We start from the raw sequence: 19,845 nt of genomic DNA on the forward strand, positions 1-19,845 counted from the left end.
TTTCTTTCTTTCTTTCTTCTTCTCCTTCTCCTTCTTCTTCTTCTTCTTCTTCTTCTCCTCCTCCTCCTCCTCCTCCTCCTCCTCCTCCTCCTCCTTCTTCTTCTTCTTCTTTTTTTCTTCTTTTAGTGTTGGAAATTGGACCCAGGGGTACTTAACCAGTAAGCCACATCCCCAGCTCTTTTTATTTTTTATTTTGATACAGGGTCTTCCAAAGTTGCTTAGGACCTTGCTAAGTTACTGAAGCTGGCCTCAATCCTGTAATCCTCCTTCCTCAGCCTCCCAACTTGCTGGGATTACAGGCCTGTGCCACCTCACCCAGAGAGCTCATCTTTCTTTTCCACTTATAGAACCAAAATTTGGGCCTCAAAATTTTCTTACTTTAGCTGTCTTTCAGGGGAGGACCTTCTGAAGGAGAATCATCTGCTGGAGAATCACTGGAGAGAACTGGGAGGGATTTGTTTGCAAACTGAGAGTGTGGTCAGAGGGCACTGAAGGAGAAAGGGTCAGTTGATGTAAAATTCAAGTACTTTTCTTGTAATAACAGAAGCATTTACTAAAGAGTGGTGAGAAGCAAGAGGAGGGTAATGTGGACACGGGGGAAATAGTTAGGGAAGCGTGAAGAGGTGTGGAGGCACTTGCGCATCAGCAGAGGATAAACCAACAGAGCACATTTTCTAAATGAGATTGGGTGGCAGAGGGCACATACAATGGCAATGAGATCTGGCTTTTGGATGTGAATTCACAGTCCAGCTAGCACACTCCCAGCTGTGTCCTGAGGCTTGCTACTGTGGCTCTCAGAGCCTGCTTTTCCTCATCTGTAAAGTAAGGATGATGATACTATCGAAGAGGTGAGGCAAGAACTTAATGCAATGTTTAACATGGTGCAAAGTGGGGATTTGATAAGTTAACTGGCATTATAGCTGTTATTATTAATATTGCAACTATTAGAAATTCCAGAAATGTAAATGAAACCCCAGTTTCTTGTTCATATAGCCATGGCAGAAGGGAGAAATTGGGACCCATTTACATTTTCAATGTGTATCACCTAAGATCACATCTTCATGAATCTTTGCACCCACCCTCCTACCTCGCACCTGGCAGATGATACTTTCTGAGCAAGCTATTCCCAATACATCAAATGGTTCCTAAGTACTGCTTATACAAGAGCTGTCCTTTCCACTTGCGTGACTTAAGCTATGTTACGCAAGAGAAAAAAAATCATTCATTCAATCAATGAGGCAGTCATGTATTCAACAAATGTTTATCGGGTACCTACTGTGTGCCTGAAGCTGTTCAAGGTGCTGAGGATTCCACTGTGAGTGGAGGCACTAAAATTGTTGCAAGAGGTAAACAACCAACACATAATAATACTCAGATTGTGAGAAGTACTATTCTGAGAAGTGAAATAGATGATGTGATCAAAAGGGACCCTGTGACCAGGGTAGGTATATAAGTAGGTGACATTTAAGTCAGCATTTGAATGTGAAAGGGTGGCCCTTTGTGACTAAAGAAAGAACTTTCCAGGCAGATGATCTAATTCATACCAGCCTCCTAAAGCTTGGCTTCTTCAAGGGACCAGGGTGCCTGGGTTACTTCAAGGAATTGTGGACAAGAGGCAGAAGGGTGGAAAATGGTTAGGTGGTCAGGATTATGTGATCAGGACTTTCTAAGTCAGTACCGTGGGATGAGTGGGGCTCCCCTAAAAAGATGTGCTCAAATCTTAACTTCCAGTACTCATAAGTGTTGACTTTCTTTGAAAATAGGGTTATAGATGTAATCACATTGAAATTAAACATGTTGGATGATGGTGGGCTTTAATCCAATGACTGGTGTCCTTATAGAAAGAGAGAGAAATTGACACAAACATATAGGAAGAACACCACATGGTAACGGAGACAGAGATCAGTGATGCACAGAGCTAAGGAACATGAAGGATTGTTGGCACACAGCAGGAACCAGGAAGAGGAAAGGAAGGATTGTCCTCAGGATCCTTCAGAGAGAGCACAGCCTGCTGACACCTTGATTTCAGACTTCTACCTCCACCCAGAGCTGTTGTTTCAAATCACTCAGTTTGTGGTACTTTGTCATGCAATCCTAGTAAACACATACAGTCAGGAAAAAAAGAGTTTGGATCTTTTTATCATTTAGAGTTACAGAAATAATTAGAAAATTTTGTGCAGGAAGACACAACCCAGATTTTGTTTATAAAGGTAAATGTAGTGTTGCAAAGAGAGTGGTTGGGAAGAGGGAAGGCAACATGAAAGAGAACAATAGTAAGGAGGTCACTGCATGGTCCAGGCAAGAGACCCTGGTGGCTGAATTAGGGTGGAGGCAGGGAAGTAGAAACTAGTTGGATTTGGGAAGTGCTTTGAAAATAGAAGTGAGGTTATGACTGCAAAATCCAGGATAATTTTTAGTTCATTCACATGATCTTTGCTTTGATAGTATATTTTATGTTAGTTTTAAACATTAGCATATTTACTTATTAGCATGTTTACTTATTGCTGCTTTAGCTAACTCTGGGGGAACAATTACACTGCTTTTGTCCCTATGTTTCAAAATATTTCTACTCAAGAAGTAAACCTTCAGTGTGAAACTTCTGGGAGAGAACATAAAGAGGAGGTCATTCATATTCCAACACGTGGGAAATGGGCAGTTATCAACTCCACCACCACTGCATTGCAGGGGAGTGGCAAGAAGATGGGATTTAGAAATCGTTATGGTTTGGATACATGAGGTGTCACCCAAAAGCTCAGGTTCAGAGAAGAAATGGTAGGGTTATGAGAGCCTACGAATTAATTCCCTGATGGGATTAACTTGAGTGGTAACTGAAGGTGGGTAGGGTATAATTGGAGGAGGTTATTGGGGGCATGACTTTGGGGCATAGATTTTGTATCTGGAGAGTGGGGTCTCTCTTTCTGCTTTCTGATCATCGTGTGAGCTGCTTCCTTCCACCACTCTTCTGCCATGATGTCCTGCTTCACCTCAAGCCCCAAGGAATGGAGCCAGCTGTCTATGGACTGAGACCTCTGAAACTGTGAGTCTCAAGATAAACTTTTACTCCTCTACAGTTGTTCTGGTCAGATCTTTTAGTCACAGCAGCAGAAAAACTGGCTAAAACAGAGATAGTATCTGGTTTTTGTTGTTGTTTCTTTTCCTTTTTTACATTTAAGACACAAAACTTTTATTATCATTTTACTCGTATTTTGCCATCCTGTATGACCATTATTTTAGTTCTAGTTCTGCTGCCAACTCACATTAGACTATGAGAAACTCACTCAATGCCTCTGAATTTCATCTTCCAATCCATTAATGGGCTAGAGTTGTTGGTTGTTAAGCTCTCTCCCAACCCTTAATGCTGTGTATATACCATGCAGTAGACAAATTTTGGAAGCAATGAATCTGAGTCCATGCCATAAATCAAATGCTCATTAGAAGAAATGTAGCATACTAAATTGAATAATAATTTAGTCTGCTTAAGACCTCAGACTTTAGTCTACTTGCCTGATAGAAATGCAAATTATTTTCAATGACAGAAAGTTTGTGGCCAATGACCTAATTCCATTCCTAGGAGTCGATTGGATCCACGGGATCCTCAACTGGATCCACCGATACCTTTTCGCCCTGCACATGGGGGAAAGATTAAATACCCAAGAAATGAAAGCATCAATATTCTTTGGCCTTGAGGCCTGCTTTGGGCAAATTTGGGATCCTAACTAAATATTCTTTGCACTAAAAGTTTCCTAGGAAAATAAAATTGTCCAAATACAATATACTGTGGGCATTGCAATGACATCAGAAGATGCTTGGAGGTGGGAGGCGAATGTGTCTTTCAGAGATGCAAATGATGTGGGGGAAGGATGAGGGTGCTGGAGATTCTCCCAGCAGCTCTGCGTTGGGTTGAGATTCTCCATCTGGATCTAGAGAGGAGCAGGGAGTGGGCTGCTGCTCTGCCTAGGGTGGGGAGGAATGATTTAATCTTGCTGCCGAGAGGAAAGGCAAGAGAGACACAATGAAACTGTACCCCGGGGTACCAGGAGCAAGAAGGAAGAAGGAAAACCACCAGTGCAGAAAGTGGAATACGGAAAAACAGTTGTATCACTGAAAATCATTTAATGTCACCCTGTCCACCGTGCCCTGTGACCCCAACAATCTTGTTCAGAAGCAACACATTTTGAGAAATGCTTGGGATAATTGGGTTTCTTACAGAAACTGGGGAGGGGGCCAAGTTTCTACATCAGCAGCTGTGGGGTCAAATCAATCAGCCCTGTTGATGAGAAAAGGGACGTTGGAAATGTGTTTCTATGTATCCTGCTCACAGCAGAACTCAGAGCAGGGGATGCTGGAGCCAGCTTATATTTATCCATAAGAGATGACTTAAAGTTTCAGGAATATTGCATGTTTATTGCTAAATAGTCATTATTAAAATCCAAGTGTATATATGCACAATTAAATAAAGCTTATTAAAAACAGAAGCAATAAATACTCAAAATTCATCACTTTCTAATCATTTTACTTTGCACCTGTATCACCAAAGCTGTGCTTCTGAACATCCTTTCCCAGCCCATGTCCAGGTTCACCATAATATGGCTCAAAATTAGCTACACGGGGAATATCTTCACCTTGGAAATTGGCAAATGCTGTAGATTAGGGCTGAATTTATTATTGTGTTCAATGACAGACTTGAGAAAATGATGGGTAAAAATGTTAAAAATGCTGACTAAACTTAAAAGTGTTTAAGTCTTAAAAAGTGTCCTCTGTGGCCGTTACATTGGGAGTGGCACAAAAAAACTAAAATTCTTTTTTTGTTTTCAACAACTATTATCCAATTCACAGTTTTGATCAGCCAGATGGAAATCCTACATCAAAATAGCTGTACCTACCGAATAGAAGCTAGCATTCATCCTTGGAGCCAACCTTTCCTGTCTCTTTAAAAAGATTTCAGTAGTGTTTGAAGTCAGGAAATTTAAGAACATTTACCTGTTGATTTGGGGAGTCTCTGAACGAAGGTCCAAAGCCAAAACAGATGCTTTGAGCTAAGAAGTAAGTGTTCTGTTTGAGAATGAAGGCAGCTATCTTCATAGCAGAGCATGGCTCTTCACAGAAGATATGATGTTAAGAGGCTTTTGCTTCCTTTGTCAGAGATGACAGGGGGCAGTAAGGCCATAAAATATGATGTTCACACAGTGGCAAGCATGCCCCAGCAATGTGGCTGCTGGCCTGAGGTCAAGAGAGAGATGACCAGATGGGCCCTGGGAGGGGACCTGACCTATGAACTCCAGGGAACATGACCGCCAGTTTAACCCTTCCTTTTCGGCCTGCAATTCACTCAAGTTATCCTCAAGACTCAGAAGCAGTTCGAGCTCACTACTGTTAACTGTTCTTGGGTCTTGAAGGGGGAAGCTTGTGTCAGTTCTTGGACCAGAGAGACCTCCCATATGTGCAAGAGCACAGAGGTGATTGACAGAATAGCTTGGAACACCTCCAGCCAAGAAGGGACAAACGTCCACCGGCACAGACCTGAGATGCAGTCAGCACAATGAGGCCTCCTGAGAATCTCCAGAAAAGCCTGCCAAAGGCTCCAAATAGTATTATTTAATTATGATAATATTATTATCATCAACACATCACTATACTATTTTGACATGATAAATTATATTTTGTTATTTTATAATACTGATGTTATGCTGTATTATTTTGTGGTTTTATATGTTTGTATACTAGTACCATGTTATAACAATAATTCATACTATGCTTTTAGGGTCCAGGTGTCTGTTTGGTCTTCTCTCCAAGAACACCTGCCCCTTCAAATAGAAGGCCATAAACTGCTAGAATTGAGTTTGTAAGAAATGTTTACAGTAAAGGTAAGTGGACTCTGATGAAGGCCTTGGAAGCATTTTCTTAGTAATAAAATACAAAATCTTTAAGGTCAGACCAAGTAAGATCTTATTTCGCTTGGTCAGGAATTCTTTTTAATAACTTCTGTCTCCTAACTGTGACCCAGTTAGCTAAAATTGCCAAATTAGTGGCCATTTGGTAAATGGAGTGAGACTGTCCAATTTCCTTGCTGGTTTCTCCACAATTAAAGTCCTTTCATTAATGGTAAAATGAGGGTGTCAGAATCCAAGGAATTGTCCAAATAAAACCAGGGAGAGCTAATAGGTTGCCAACTTTATTTTGCCAGCTAAGAATATTTTTTAATTACCAAATCCTATCAGCATTTAACATTTAATGAATCAAAAAATTAGTTTACCACAAAACAATAGCAAGCAGATATGTTTCCAAAAAAAAAAAAAAAAAAGGATGATCCTTTAAGCAGAATCATTTTAGCTTTATGAAGACTTCAAATGGTTATCTTTCTCATGTCATCATTGATGGGTGAAAACATCATTCAGTCTGGCACCTTGTTTGGAGTTATTCTTCTAGAACATTAAACTTATGACTTGAGAAGCTGTCCATGATCTCTTGGCCTGAAATACTTCTCATACGTTTTCCTAAATATAAGGGAAGCAGACTCAAAAAAAGAGTTGTGGTGGTTTGGGGATGTGGCTCAAGTGGTAGCATGCTCACCTAGCATGCGTGAGGCACTGGGTTCGATCCTCAACACCCCATAAAAATAAAATAAAGATATTGTGTCCACTTAAAAAACTAAGAAGTAGATATTTTAAAAAAAGAGTTGTGGCTTTTTTCCCCAGAAAAAAAATCCTACAGAGTCACGAAAATGACCTGCTGCTGGCTTTGTGCACAACCTGTACCACCAGCCAACCAACCAAAAAACTCTCATCCTGACCTGAGGTGTCTCTGAGCATCAGGAGCATTGAAAACTGTCCTTTTTAGGAGACAGGAAAAGTGCAAAATCAGGTCCATTCCATGGATTGAATTTCCATTCTTCCTGGCTCCAAAAATGCTGTGTCTGCTGGTAATTTTCATTCTTGGGTCACAGCCCCCAGGGGAGCAAGAAGAAGGCCAAAGAGAAGAGAGAAGTTTTCAGTCTGTTTCTTCAGAGCCTGGACTTGCTTCTTGGCTCTATAAATAGAAGAGCTTCCCAGCCCTAGCCCTCCAGATACAATTCCCAGATGTCAGCAATGGCATAGGGACCTGAGTGAGTGACACCTGCCCTGGGCCAGCCCCAGAGACACAACTCTACACACTGTGAGTGAAGAAGGTTCCCTGTGTCAGAAAATGCAACAATGACAGAAGACTTTACCTTATGAGATGACTTAGTAAAAGCTTTTTTTTTTCCTACTAAAAGAAAAATGACCTTAAAATAACGTGGAGTAACCAACCTTCCCCACACCTACTGTTTTTATTTTCCAGCATTTGGAAGAACTGGGAGAAGCAACGGGATAAAGGTTGAATTCATTACCAACTGTTTCAGAAGCTCTTTCTGCTGACCTGAAATCATTTCCATACATTTTCCTAATATATGAGAGTTAATTGCCAATTTGCATTTGGGTTTCAGTATTCAGGTCTCAAGATGGAAACACAAGCCTTAATTTCAAGAAAAACAAATGGAGGAAAACTTCTGAAACTCATTTCCTAATGCCCAAAAGACTTGTAGAGAACAAGCAGAATATTCTTTCTTCTTCCAACATGTCTTACAGAAGGAGCTGCCCCTCGGGTTTGGGTTGGTTTCTGGGATTGTGGTTACATCTGAAGATCTATTGTCCTTCCAGTCTCTTCAAATCATCGTTAATTCTTAAGAGGGTCACAGGATTTAAAATTTTGCCTGCTTTGCCCTCTTGTAGCCAAACTTGACATCAGCACCTTCTATATAAGCAGGAAACTCAATTAACACCCTGAATTTTCCTTATGGTTGCCCATTTTGAGAGGACTATTCTACATCCTTTGATACTGGCCTGCTTGTGTTATTCATTTAAATGGCTCAGGAACATCATCTGCTTCTACTCAAAGGAATGACGAACGAATTCTGGGAAATGGCTTCAAGAGCCACCCCAGTAAGAACAGTCAAGGAAAGCTCAGTGTCACAGACACTAATTCAGACGCAGGGTTTAGTAACGTGTGTTCAGCTATGACCCTAAAATCTGCTCGCCTTACAGCTTCCCCATCTGGTGTAATTTGCTTTCTCCACTCGTAAAAATGCATGTGACAGCAGGCATTCTGTGCCACATTGTAACAATGAGGCCTTGTCCCTCGCGTGCTGCCTGGAGAGAGGCTTGTTTCTCAGCCTGTGTTTACCAAGCTCTCCATCTTTCCCTGCGTCTTGCAGTGGGGTTCGGCCCACGTCCCAGGGGGCCCCAGCCCAACACTAGTTCATTGAAAGCCATACCTTGTACCCAGGCTTCCGCCCCCTTTTCTTCGGCATCTTCACAGCTGGTAAGGAGCCAGCGGAAGCAGAATAAAGGTTGTGGACGGCCATCTTCACAGGTGTGGAGTGGAGGGGGGGTCGGCCTCGCTTTCTCCCCGGGCTCCTCTGTGACTGCATCTCTGCTGGTGCCAGTCTTACAGAATGAGGTGACAAATCGCTCACAGGCAGAAGAGGTGCTAAGAATTGGTCCAGACATGAAGCAAAACAAAAACAGAAGTGTTTGGTTTGCAAGGTAAACAAATCCAGTTTGGTGACTTTGGGTGATACTTATTGGAGGGGACAACCAACGAGGTGAAGAGGTGAAGGTCAGGCACCCCAGGAGTGTTCACAATGCCCCTGGGATCAGGGAGGTGACTGGCCACTTGGTATAATCCCAAGGACAGCAACTCTCCAGGGGCCTATAACGAGGCAGGGAAGTCACTGACAACCAATGAAACTGGTGATGTCATCAATGACAAGATGACTTGTGTCTCAGTTTCTCAGTTCAGCTTTGGACCATTATAATAGTAGTATGAAATAAATGCGGCTATTATCTCATATTTATTCCTACTCCTTCGATTGGGTTATAAAATGTCATGATCTGTTTTTTCCCTCAAAAAAATTTAACAGTACAATTGTATTGAAGTGCATGATTCCCTCCATCAAAACATGGACAGAGATTTGCATACAGAGATGTTCATTTTAATGTAATTTAGAATTGCAAAAATGAAATGAATACAACTCAAATAATGAGCAACAGGGGAATAGTTAACATATCTACAGAATAAAACAATCAACTTGTTAAGAGCCTTTAGCATCACTCTTTGCATAACATGATGCTGAGAGAAAGAAGTGTCACACAAATTATGCAGATTGTTATGGCAAAAAGTGGAAGACATGCCAAAACGCCACCACGGGAAAGATATTGGGACTGTGGGTAAGTGTCACCTGTGTAATGCTTTGTGCAGATCCCTGTGCTCTAATAATCCTAGCATAGCATTAAAAATACGAATCACAAGTTTCTCAGGTAGAATTGCCTAAACCCAGAAGCAAGGAGCAGCTGATGGACCCTGGGATCAGATTTGCTAGAACGTTTAGGAATGTACCAAGTGGGCAGAACATCAGACTTTACCTTGGGCTGATGTTTAGTCATAAAATTCATCTCTAAGGATTAGTGGAAGTATCCAAGGCTGCAGAAGAAGTTGGGGAAGATGATGGGAACAGTCCTTACATCCTGACCAGGGCAGCAGTGGGGAACTAGACTGCTTTACCCAGGAAGCAAAATATGAAATAGAGGAAATTCTTAAAAACCTGACAGGGGAAATTTGAGGCATCATTTACAAAGGTCAGGTCACTTTGTTAATTCTCTGGAGATTAACAGTATTCTATCAATAATCTTGATTGTTCTTAGAAATACCATATTATATTTAATACATAGAATTTTAAACTATTAATATTTTATGGAATGCACAGTTGAGAATTTTTGATAGAGGAACAAGTTGTTTAGGATATCAATTTTTCCTGTTTTGGTAAACTGAAGAAAAATACCCTATCTCATTGATTCTAAAATACATATTTTATACACACATTTAACATCTCTGAAATCAAGGTACACTGTAGTACTTTAAGTATGTCAGAATTCCATCAGAAGCATTTTTTCTTTCCTGGTAGTACACAAAATAGAGACATGTGATATAATTAAAAGCATCTTAATTATGATCAGTGAACATAAAGTTACTAATATGTAAGCAAAACCAAATCATTCTGGTTCTAGACTTAGTGTCTGGATTCCACAATGCCAACAAATGCCCCTCAAATTCCCTTTTTTATTTTTTCTTTTTGGTAAAGGGGCTACCAAAGATACTGAAAACCAACAAAATGTATTTAATAAGATTTCTGTTATGTGAAACTTGGTCTGAGTTCCATTTTGACCTCTCATCCTCAAGTTTCTGCTTCATTATTAGTTAATCTGTGCAGATTTAGGAAACAGAAAGTATTCCTAGAGGGGGAAGTGCTTCCTTACCTTTTACTTTGCCTTCATTGAGGAGGTAGCAACTATCCATTAACATCAGGATCAAAAGTCAACAAGAGAAAACCCACCATGGAGAAGGTGTGAGGTTCTCCTCTCTTTTGAGAAGAGTCCCCTCAGAGGGTGAGCTGTCCTGCTCTGCTGAGACCCCTCCTCAAAAAACTCTTCTTGATGCAATGTTTTGAGCAACTAATAAAAAAATTATATAAAAAAACCCCTCTTCTTGATAGGTTTGAAGGGTAAAGGAAGGGTAACAAGTCAATGAGCACAGTATCCTAAGAATGTTTTCTTACAAAAACCAATTGTATTTGTAAGCATCACTAACAACAGAAAATTGAATTTAAATGACAATAAAACATCAAATACAAGTAAATATAATAAGATTTTTTATCATTAAAAATGAAATTTAATGTTCCAAAAATTTTTCAAAGTGTCAGAAATTTTTCCTAAAAATAAAAATTAAAATAATCTTTTCACTGGATTTTTTTGAGGATCCACATCCCTTGCCCTATAAGGAGGAAAATTCAGGGCTTGTGCTGCTTTCTACTTCCTGCCTTCCACAGGAGGACATGGATCTAAGAGAATGTGATGGCCTTTCTGGACCTTTTAAATCTAATCAACAAATTTCATGCTAATGGAACAACCAGGAACCATGATTGGTGGAATACTAGATGCCACCTCTCAGGCTCCTCAATTCATCACACTGGGATGATGACGTATTTCATCTATTAAGCAGGAAGACGTTCCCCAATTCCTTGTCATAAATAAAAATAATTTTAAGTAATGAGGTTGCTTAAGTGAGCAAATAAGTGAATTTATTTGGGGGATTCTCTAAATATCTCCTTGGGATAATTTTATAGAGCTTGGAGAAAGGACTTCTAATGTGGTCCTTTCAATAACAGGCCCAGCCACTTTGAAAAAGAGAGTGGCAAAATCTCCCTTTCCAAAACTGATGCATGAACAGAAGGAGTAAAACTAACTAAGCTAAATACTGAAAATAAGAAAGGGCCCCAACTTATGAACACAGTTGGAAACAAGATAGATAGATTTTGTCTTATTTTGTTTTCTAGGGAGAACATAACTGTGGATGATAGACAATGAAGATTTATCAGAGGTCTAAAGAAAAGTTCAAACCTAATAAGAAAGGAAAATACACAAATATATATTAAAGAGGCTGTCTTCCAGAATGAAGAGACCTTCTGTGTCTTAAGAAAATTTAAGAATGACGGCTGGGGTTGTGGCTCAGTGGTAGAGCGCTTGCCTAGCATGTGTGAGGCACTGGGCTCGATTCTCAGCACCGCATATAAATAAATAAAATAAAGGTCCATCACCAGCTTAAAAAAAAATTTTTAAAAGAAAATTTAAGAATGAACAACACAAGTTTTAGTGAAAATGATACAAAGGATAAAAAAATTTGTGCATGGGTAGGGAGAACCAACAGGTCATTTATAGTGGAAGAAATAAACAGGCTCATTCCCTTCAGCATCATTAGCTAGAAGATAATGGAGTTGCCATGCTGGCTTTCCCCCAACCCCAGGATTTATATTTGCCCACTTCTCACCACAGGGCCTTTGCCTGGAATGCTCTTTGTTCCCCTCTGGTTTACTCTTCCCTTTCTAGATCAGCTTGTGGTAGCTTGCCCTGACCTCTCATTAGGGTTTCCTAAACTTAGAGTTTCTCAGCTGTGATGCAGGTTGCTTATGCAGCTCATGCCATGCCACTTGGACAGGGAGGTAGATGGGAACATGGAGCTTTCGCGACCTGCTGTGTCCCTCACATAGAAGTCATCTGTCTTCAGTCAGCACCCATGACACTGTGACAGCTAACTTATTTGCAGAAAGAGCAAAAATCCCAGACCTTTCTCAGTTCTCCATACAGATTTAATAAGAAGCAGAAGAACTCAGATGAAGAAAACAATATTTTTAAAAAAAATTCTACTTATGTTCTTCAATAAGACTTGAAAGAAAAAAAATGATCATTCTATTATCGGACAGATGAATATTTTTTAAATAGAATTTCCACCTACTCAGGTGTGGTGCTACATACCTGTAATCCCAATGACTGGGGAGGCTGAGGTAGGAGGATGGCAAGTTCAAGACCGGCCTCAGCAACTCCTGTTTCAAAATAAAGAATAGAAAGGGCAAGGGATGTAGTTCAGTGGTAGAGCACCCCTAGGTTTAATCCCTAGCACCAACTCTCACACACACACACACACACACACACACACACTTCACCTAAACTATGACATTAAAATCCAAATGATTTTAGAAAAGGACTCGTAAAAGAAAGGCCAGTGAAGGAGATTCAACCTGATGTTTACTAAAATGTATTATAAAACCACTGCATGGGGCTGGGATTGTGACTCAGCAGTAGAGTGCTCACCTAGCACGTGTGAGGCCCTGGGTTCGATCCTCAGCACACATAAAAATAAATAAAATAAAGGCGTTGTGTCCAACTACAACTTAAAAATAAATATTTTTTTTTAAAACCCACTGCTTTGGCAGCAGTACAGTACAGGAGTAGCAATTGGACCAAGTGAAGTAGGTAGTTCAGTAATTACACACTTTAAATTTCCATTTGAAAACAAAAACAAAAAAAAATTGATTTCTAAAAAAAAATTGGTAACATTCCATATCAACACAGGAAATTTCGATAAATAATTTATGGACAATTGGCATTTAGAAATAAATCAAACTTCAGCTATATTTCAGCAAAAAAATACTAGTGATACTCACAACTTAAATATATACATATAAAAAGAAATAGCAAGTACTAAAGATAATGAGTCAACATTTTTGTATTTTTATACTTTTAGGATAAAGATGAGCTAAGTGTGTAGAAAACCCAGGAAGCAGATCCAGGAAGACCCATAGAAATGACTACATGACACGCAATAGCAAAATCACGAAAAAGATCGAAAATAAATGACAAGCTAAAGAAAATATTTGTTACATATGGCACCAACAAAAGGTTAATACAAAAAACTCAAATAATTGAATTAAAGTGAACCCCTCAATAGAACAATGGGCAAAGGACACAGATATTTCAGCAAGAGAGAGAGAAAACAAATAGCCAATTATCACTAGAAGATTGGAAATTTGGTAACTCCTCAGAGGTGTCATTTGTCTGTTATCAGATTGATAAATGTAGAAACCCTTGACAACACTCCACGTTGGTCAAGGGGTGACAGGAAAGGCACTCCCACTTATTGTTGGCAGGTGTGGAAATTGGCTAGCCTTTCTGCAGGACAATTGAGTGCCACTTAAAAATTTTTATATGTGTGCGGTGGCTCAGGCATGTAATGTCTGAGACAGGAGGATTGTGAGTTCAAAGCCAGTCTCAGCAAACTCGAGGCCCTAAGCAACTCAGTGAGACCCTGTCTCTAAATAAAATACAAAATAGGTCTGGGGTTGTGGCTCAGTGGTAGAGTACCCCTGAGTTCAATCCCCAGAAACCTCCCCGCCAAAAAATATAAACTTTATATGTGCAAACATCCTGATCTAACCTTATTACTCCTAAAGATGTATTGTTTAAAAAAAAAAAAAACAGAATAAAGATATATGGCCAAGGGTACTCATCACAGCATTACTTACAATTGTGAGATATTGAAAGCAATCAAAATGTCCCTCAAAACAACCATGATTTGGTATATTATTTCACCTTCATAATGTGGAATGCTTTGTAATTTTAAATATGTGTTTGTGTATAAGTCTGTACATACACACATGCATACATGAAAATTGCAGATGATGTGCCTAGTATGATTCTCTCCATATGTTTTTTATGGATAGAGACATAGTTAAATTGGTGGGATTAGGCATAGAAAGAGGTCTAACAAAGAGGACCATCAAAAGGCTGATGGCAATTGTCTCCAGGCAGAAAGTTAATAAAAGATGTTTTTCTCTTTCTTTGTATCATTTTGCACCATTTGAATTTTTAAAATCAGAAGTAGGAAAATTATATAAAGAAAACAAATGAACAAGGAGTGACTGATTCTTATTCTCTGGAAGTTTCTATTGGATTTTTATGCTCCTCTAAATGGCCTTTTGTTTTCCTATTTTCTTATGGTTTTGGTTCCCTAGCCACAGGACTCCAAGGACCCTGCTTTAACATGCCAAAGAAAAATAATAAAAAGGCCAAAAGGGCTATTTTGCCAAAAATATCAGAGAAGGTTGTCTCTGAGCTGAGAAGATGATCCATAACCGACAGTAGACAGGCTGCTTTTCTGGACCTCGAGAGAACCAGCTTGGTACTCTTGTCCTTCTTGACACAGCCTGCCTCCAGGACCTTCCAATGAGGGACCAGGTGACAACTGGGTGATTTCCCTTCCACCAAAGATTTCTTCCATCTCCAAAGATTTTCAAAGACCTCAAATGTAATCCAAGGACATCCTATCTACAGATACATAATTTGATACAACCAAATATATAAACAACTTGCAAAGTTGCAAAATTCTCAAGGCCTTTATACTTCTGAATTGCTCTGCTTTCATTTGTGGACTTCAGGACAGACTGCTTCCATTGGGGTTGGATTTGGAAGTCACTGTGGCACAAGAAGCTCTAGCAAACCTGAAAAGATTCTGTCCCGAAAACAGCCTAATCATCAAATCACTACGTCTCCAAGTTACAAACTGTGAGAGGTTGTCAAAGCCTGACTGGGCATATTAAACCTAGTGATTTACTGCTTGTTTCCTAAGTCTCCCTCTTCTTATCAAAGCAAGGCCTGAGTAAAAATATCACAAGTGAAACCAAGAGAAACTAAGGTCTGGTCTCTGAATTTGGGATCACATATTACCCCTCAATCTTTCTATTACATAGAAACCAAGGTCCTGGCTAATGGTGCTTCATTAAGATAAAGATCAACAAAAGACCAAATCCAAGTATACATCAATCCCATAGGGCCCCTGAGTCATTCTGGAGTTATCCTGAGGCATTTATTCATTTATCCACTCATTCTGTCATTCATTAGTTTACTAATTTAGCCCACAAACATCTGTTGAATAGGCCCTGAGTGTCAACCACTGTGCTTAGGCACTGGGCTCACAGATGAGAGTAAATAAGACACATGGCCCTGACAGTCACCATCTGTAGGAAAGCAGAAGGAAGAAAGAGAAGAAGAAAAAGGAGATATAGGAGGAGGAGGAGGAGGAGGAGGAGAAAGGCAATATGAACATGCAAGTAGGTGGGACAACATGGGGCTTATTAACTGTTACGAGAGCTTCATAGAAAGAAAGCAGTTCTTAGCAGGTTTGTGAGGGACAGGGGCAGAAAGAGCACAAGAAGGTGACATCACAGCTAGGATTTTCCCAGGCAGAGCAGAGCAGACTAAATGCATGGAGCTGGAGATAGAGCAGATACATGCAGGTATGTTTCAGGGTGGGCCACCCCAACTGGAAACAAGGTCAGTGATTTTCTTTTGGTCCTAAAAGCATGAGGGGAGATAGTTACAGAATCCCTAGTCTTCACTGATCTCTAAATCATTCCCTCCTATTATTTTCATGGAACAGGATCCTGGCACCAGTGTAATGGTCTTTCTCACTGTTGTTTCAAAAACACAACCTCAAATTGAAGAAGACCTTAGAAGATGGAAAGACCCCCATGCTCTTGGATAGGCAGAATTAACACTGTCAAAATGGCTAGGCTACCAAAAGTGTTATACAGATTTAATGCAATTCCTATCAAATGATATTCTTCATAGAAAAAGCAATCATGAAATTCATTTGCAAAAATAAGAGATCCAGAATAGCCAAAGCAATCCCTAGCAAGAAGAGTGAAGCAGGAATCACCCAATACAAGAACTTAAAATATACTACAGAGCTATAGTAACAATAATGACATGGTATTGGCTCCAAAACAGTCGTGGAGACCAATGGTACAGAACAAAAGACAGAGACAACCCCACATAATTACAGTTATCTCATACTAGACAAAGGCACCAAAAACATTCACTGGAAAAAAGTAGTGTATTCAACAAATGGTGCTGGGAAAATTGAAAATCCACGTGTAACAAAATGAAATTAAACCCCTATATGTCACCCTGAAGGAACTCAACTCAAAGTGGATCAAAGACTTAAGTACTAGACCAGAGATCCTGTGCCTAATAGAAGAAAAAGTAGGCCAAAATCTTCACCAAGTCAGCCTAGAATCTGAATTCATTAACAAGACAGCTAAAGGGCAAGAAGTAAAATCAAGGATCAATGATGGGACGGATTCAAACTAAAAAGCTTCTTCTCAGCAAAGGAAACAATCAAGAATGTGAAGAGTGACCCTACAGAATGGGAGAAAATTTTTATCACATGCACCTCAGATACAGCATTAATCTCCAGTATATATAAAAAACTCAAAAAACTTCACACCAAAAAACCCCCAAATAACCCAATCAATAAATGGGGTAAGGAATTGAACAGACACTTCACAGAAGAAGAAATACAATTGATCAATAAACATAAAAAAATGTTCATCATCTCTAGAAATGCCAATCAAAACTACTCTAAGACTTCATCTTACTCCAGTGAGAATGGCAATTACTAAAAATACAAGCAACAATAAATGTTATTGAGGATGTCGGGGGGAAAAGCACACTCACACATTGCTGATGGGGATGCAAATTGGTGCAACCACTGTGGAAAACATTATGGAGATTCCTCAGAAAACTTGGAATGGAACCACCATTTGGCCCAGCTATCTCACTCCTCAGTTTATACCTAAAGGATTTAAAAATCAGCATACTACAGAGACACAGCCACATCAATGTTTATGGCAGCTCAATTCACAATAGCTAAACTATGGAACCAACCTAGGTGTCCTTCAAAAGATAAATGGATAAAGAAAATGTAGTAAATATACACAATGGAATATTACTCAGCCTTAATAAAAAAGAAGAATGAAATGATGCATTTGCTGGTAAAATGGATGGAGCTGGGGAATATCATGCTAAGCGAAATGACCAATCCCAAAAAACCAAAGGCCAAATGGTTTTGCTAATATGCAGATGCTAATTCACAATAAGTGAGGGGAGGCGCTAGGGAAGAATAGTTACTTTGAATGAGGTAAAGGGGAGTGAAGGGAGGGGAGGGGGTATGAGGGTAAGAAGGATTGTAGAATGTATCAGACATTATTTTACTATGTGCATGTATGACTACATGACCTGTGTGGTCCTACATCACGTACAACCTGAAGAATGAGAAATTATACTCCATTTCTACTGTCATGTATAACTAATTAGAACAAATTTTTTTAAAAACACAACCTCAATCCTATTTTCTCTCGTTCTGAGGCTCCATGTTGAATTCACCATGAGCTGACATCTCTAGTGTGATTCTCTACCAGTAGCCTCACATGCATGTGAATGCTGTACTTGGGGTGGTTTCCAATGATAAAGATGCACCTTGGCTTCTGTCTAAATTCTGCTGTTCTCCAAGGTGGCCCAAGCTCTTTTGTGCAGAGACCATTCCTCCTCCACACACTGGTCTCTCAACTCCTTCACCACCTATTGTCTGACTACAAGTTTTAGCAAGCACTTCTAAAATTATGACTAATATAGCTTTTTCATTGTTTTATACACAAAATGATTTCTGTCTATTCACGGAGGCCAGGGACCATGTTTCATATGCTAGTCTGATCGTCATGGTACCTGGTACAGAATCACACCTGCAGAGTGAACCATGGATTCCAGCCATCTCACTTAAGCTAATGGTTAGATGGCTACAATCAGAAGTGTTCCTTCATATTTTAAAATTTGGTAAAATGGATGGAGCTGGGGAATATCTAGAAATATATCTAATACATTTGGATATAAATATGTCCAATATAATAGAATACTTTAAAGGTCAACAAAATCTTCATAAGAATCAGAACAGCAATATCATTTGTTAAATTGAGAAAATACATTTTTAATACATATTTTTTCCTAATTCTGATGTTAAATTTGACTGACAGGAGCCAAATCCAATACTCAAATGTACTACACATTCCTAGCACTTAAATTTTGTTCTCTGATACTATTTCCATTTTTTATTTATTCCATAAATAAAACCAGGTCTGGAGGACAGAGAAGGGTCAGGATTAGCTTTGAACAGCAAATTACTATCAGAACAAGGATAATTTTAAGGATATCAGGGGTGGTGCTAAGAGGATAGACAAGTTGTAATAATTTGTACATAATTGTAATGTAGCAAATTTAAATAAATTGTGAAAGGCAATAAGTTCTTTTTTATACTCAAAAGTCTTAGATAAAGTATACCAGACTATAATTATTTTAATACAATTGAAGAATGAACAAAATAAAATATAATTTATCTTAGTTGATTTTGGTAAATACGGCAAACTTATGTATAGTTATGTCATTCCATTAATTACTGATATTCTTTTGTCTCTATATATCTAAATAGAGATGAATAAATACAAAAAAATTGTAAATAAGTCAACTTGTTCTTGAAAAATAGGAATTTCCCTGGGAATAAAAGAAACTGATTGACCCATTTTCCCACATAATAACCAGGTAGAAAGAGAGTTTAGCAGAACAAGCAAATATGACGAATCTGCAGGACATCTTTAGAGGCATCATAATTTGCAGACATGTACCTTCAACCCAGAGTCAAAGCTTCTAGATGTGCCTCATCAGTACCCCAGTGCCTTCTCCACAGGTAAAACCAGAAATCTCACTCTGTGGATGGTGGGGTGCCAGGAGCTCCCTGGGTCCTTGTACTGGGCCATGTGCTGTGAGGGAAGACTTGAAATGCCTGCCAACTCCACTCACCCTAGGCTGACCCTAACACAGCCTCCACCCCTGATTGCTGGAAACTTCCCTGCCCCCAGCCAGGGCAATAGAAAGCCATCTATTTAAGGGGAAGGAGGAAAGATACACACACACACACACACACACACACACACACACACACTGTGCACCACAAAGGTGTGAAGAATTCAGTGGCTGGACAGCTGCTCAGCTGTAGTAGAAGCCTCCTTATTTTCTAGGGCCCCCATTCCCTTAGCCAGCCCAGGAAGAGGAGAGAAGACTGCCTACAGCCCCCAGCACTGCCGTTGGGCCCACTGGCCTGGAGCTGCTCCTCAGAAGGCCAGGAAAAGCAGGTGTCAGGCTCAGGAAGAACTGACCATGCCACCTCCTAGCTTCAGGTGTCCATCCTTCTTTCTAAATCAAGTCCCCACACTGGCCGGCCCTGTGCTTCAGTTGACACCCTTTTAGGAGACAGCACTATGGAGATTCTGTGTGTTGATCCTGAGCCTGTTTGCCTCCTTACATTCCTCACAAAGGGGGCTGTTCCCTCAAGCTGGTTCCCCTGGTTCCTGTGACAGCAGGCTGCTGGCTGGTCTGCCCAGTGGGAGGAGGTGGCCTGACCTTGGGTGGGGGGGAATGGGGATGGGTGAAGCCGGGGAACTGGCACCCTTCTCTTTGCTTCTCTAGGTCTCTATCAGGAGCAGCCTCTCCTCTGGCTCCAGGCTGTACAGGACAGGCCCCCAAAGTCCCGACCTTTGGTGGATGACCTGGC

The 19,845-nt window shown here is 40.0% G+C and overlaps 1 protein-coding gene across 4 annotated transcripts in view; it reads right to left on the minus strand.

The window, feature by feature from the left end:
• Window positions 1-12,444, minus strand: part of Scml4 (Scm polycomb group protein like 4) — a 65,067-nt gene extending 52,623 nt beyond the window's left edge. For all 4 annotated transcript variants that reach the window (XM_015499888.2, XM_048784285.1, XM_048784168.1 and 1 more), the window contains exons 1-2: window positions 12,384-12,444; window positions 8,291-8,505 (exon numbers count right to left, since the gene is read on the minus strand). In XM_015499888.2, the coding sequence (XP_015355374.1) occupies window positions 8,291-8,446 (156 nt within the window). In that variant the 5' untranslated portion in view covers window positions 8,447-8,505; window positions 12,384-12,444. The remainder of the gene's footprint in view (window positions 1-8,290; window positions 8,506-12,383) is intronic.
• Between the last annotated feature and the right edge of the window lie 7,401 nt (window positions 12,445-19,845).

The sequence above is a fragment of the Marmota marmota genome, unplaced genomic scaffold (assembly GCF_001458135.2).
Source record: "Marmota marmota marmota unplaced genomic scaffold, marMar, whole genome shotgun sequence".
Classification (NCBI taxonomy): Eukaryota; Metazoa; Chordata; class Mammalia; order Rodentia; family Sciuridae; genus Marmota; species Marmota marmota.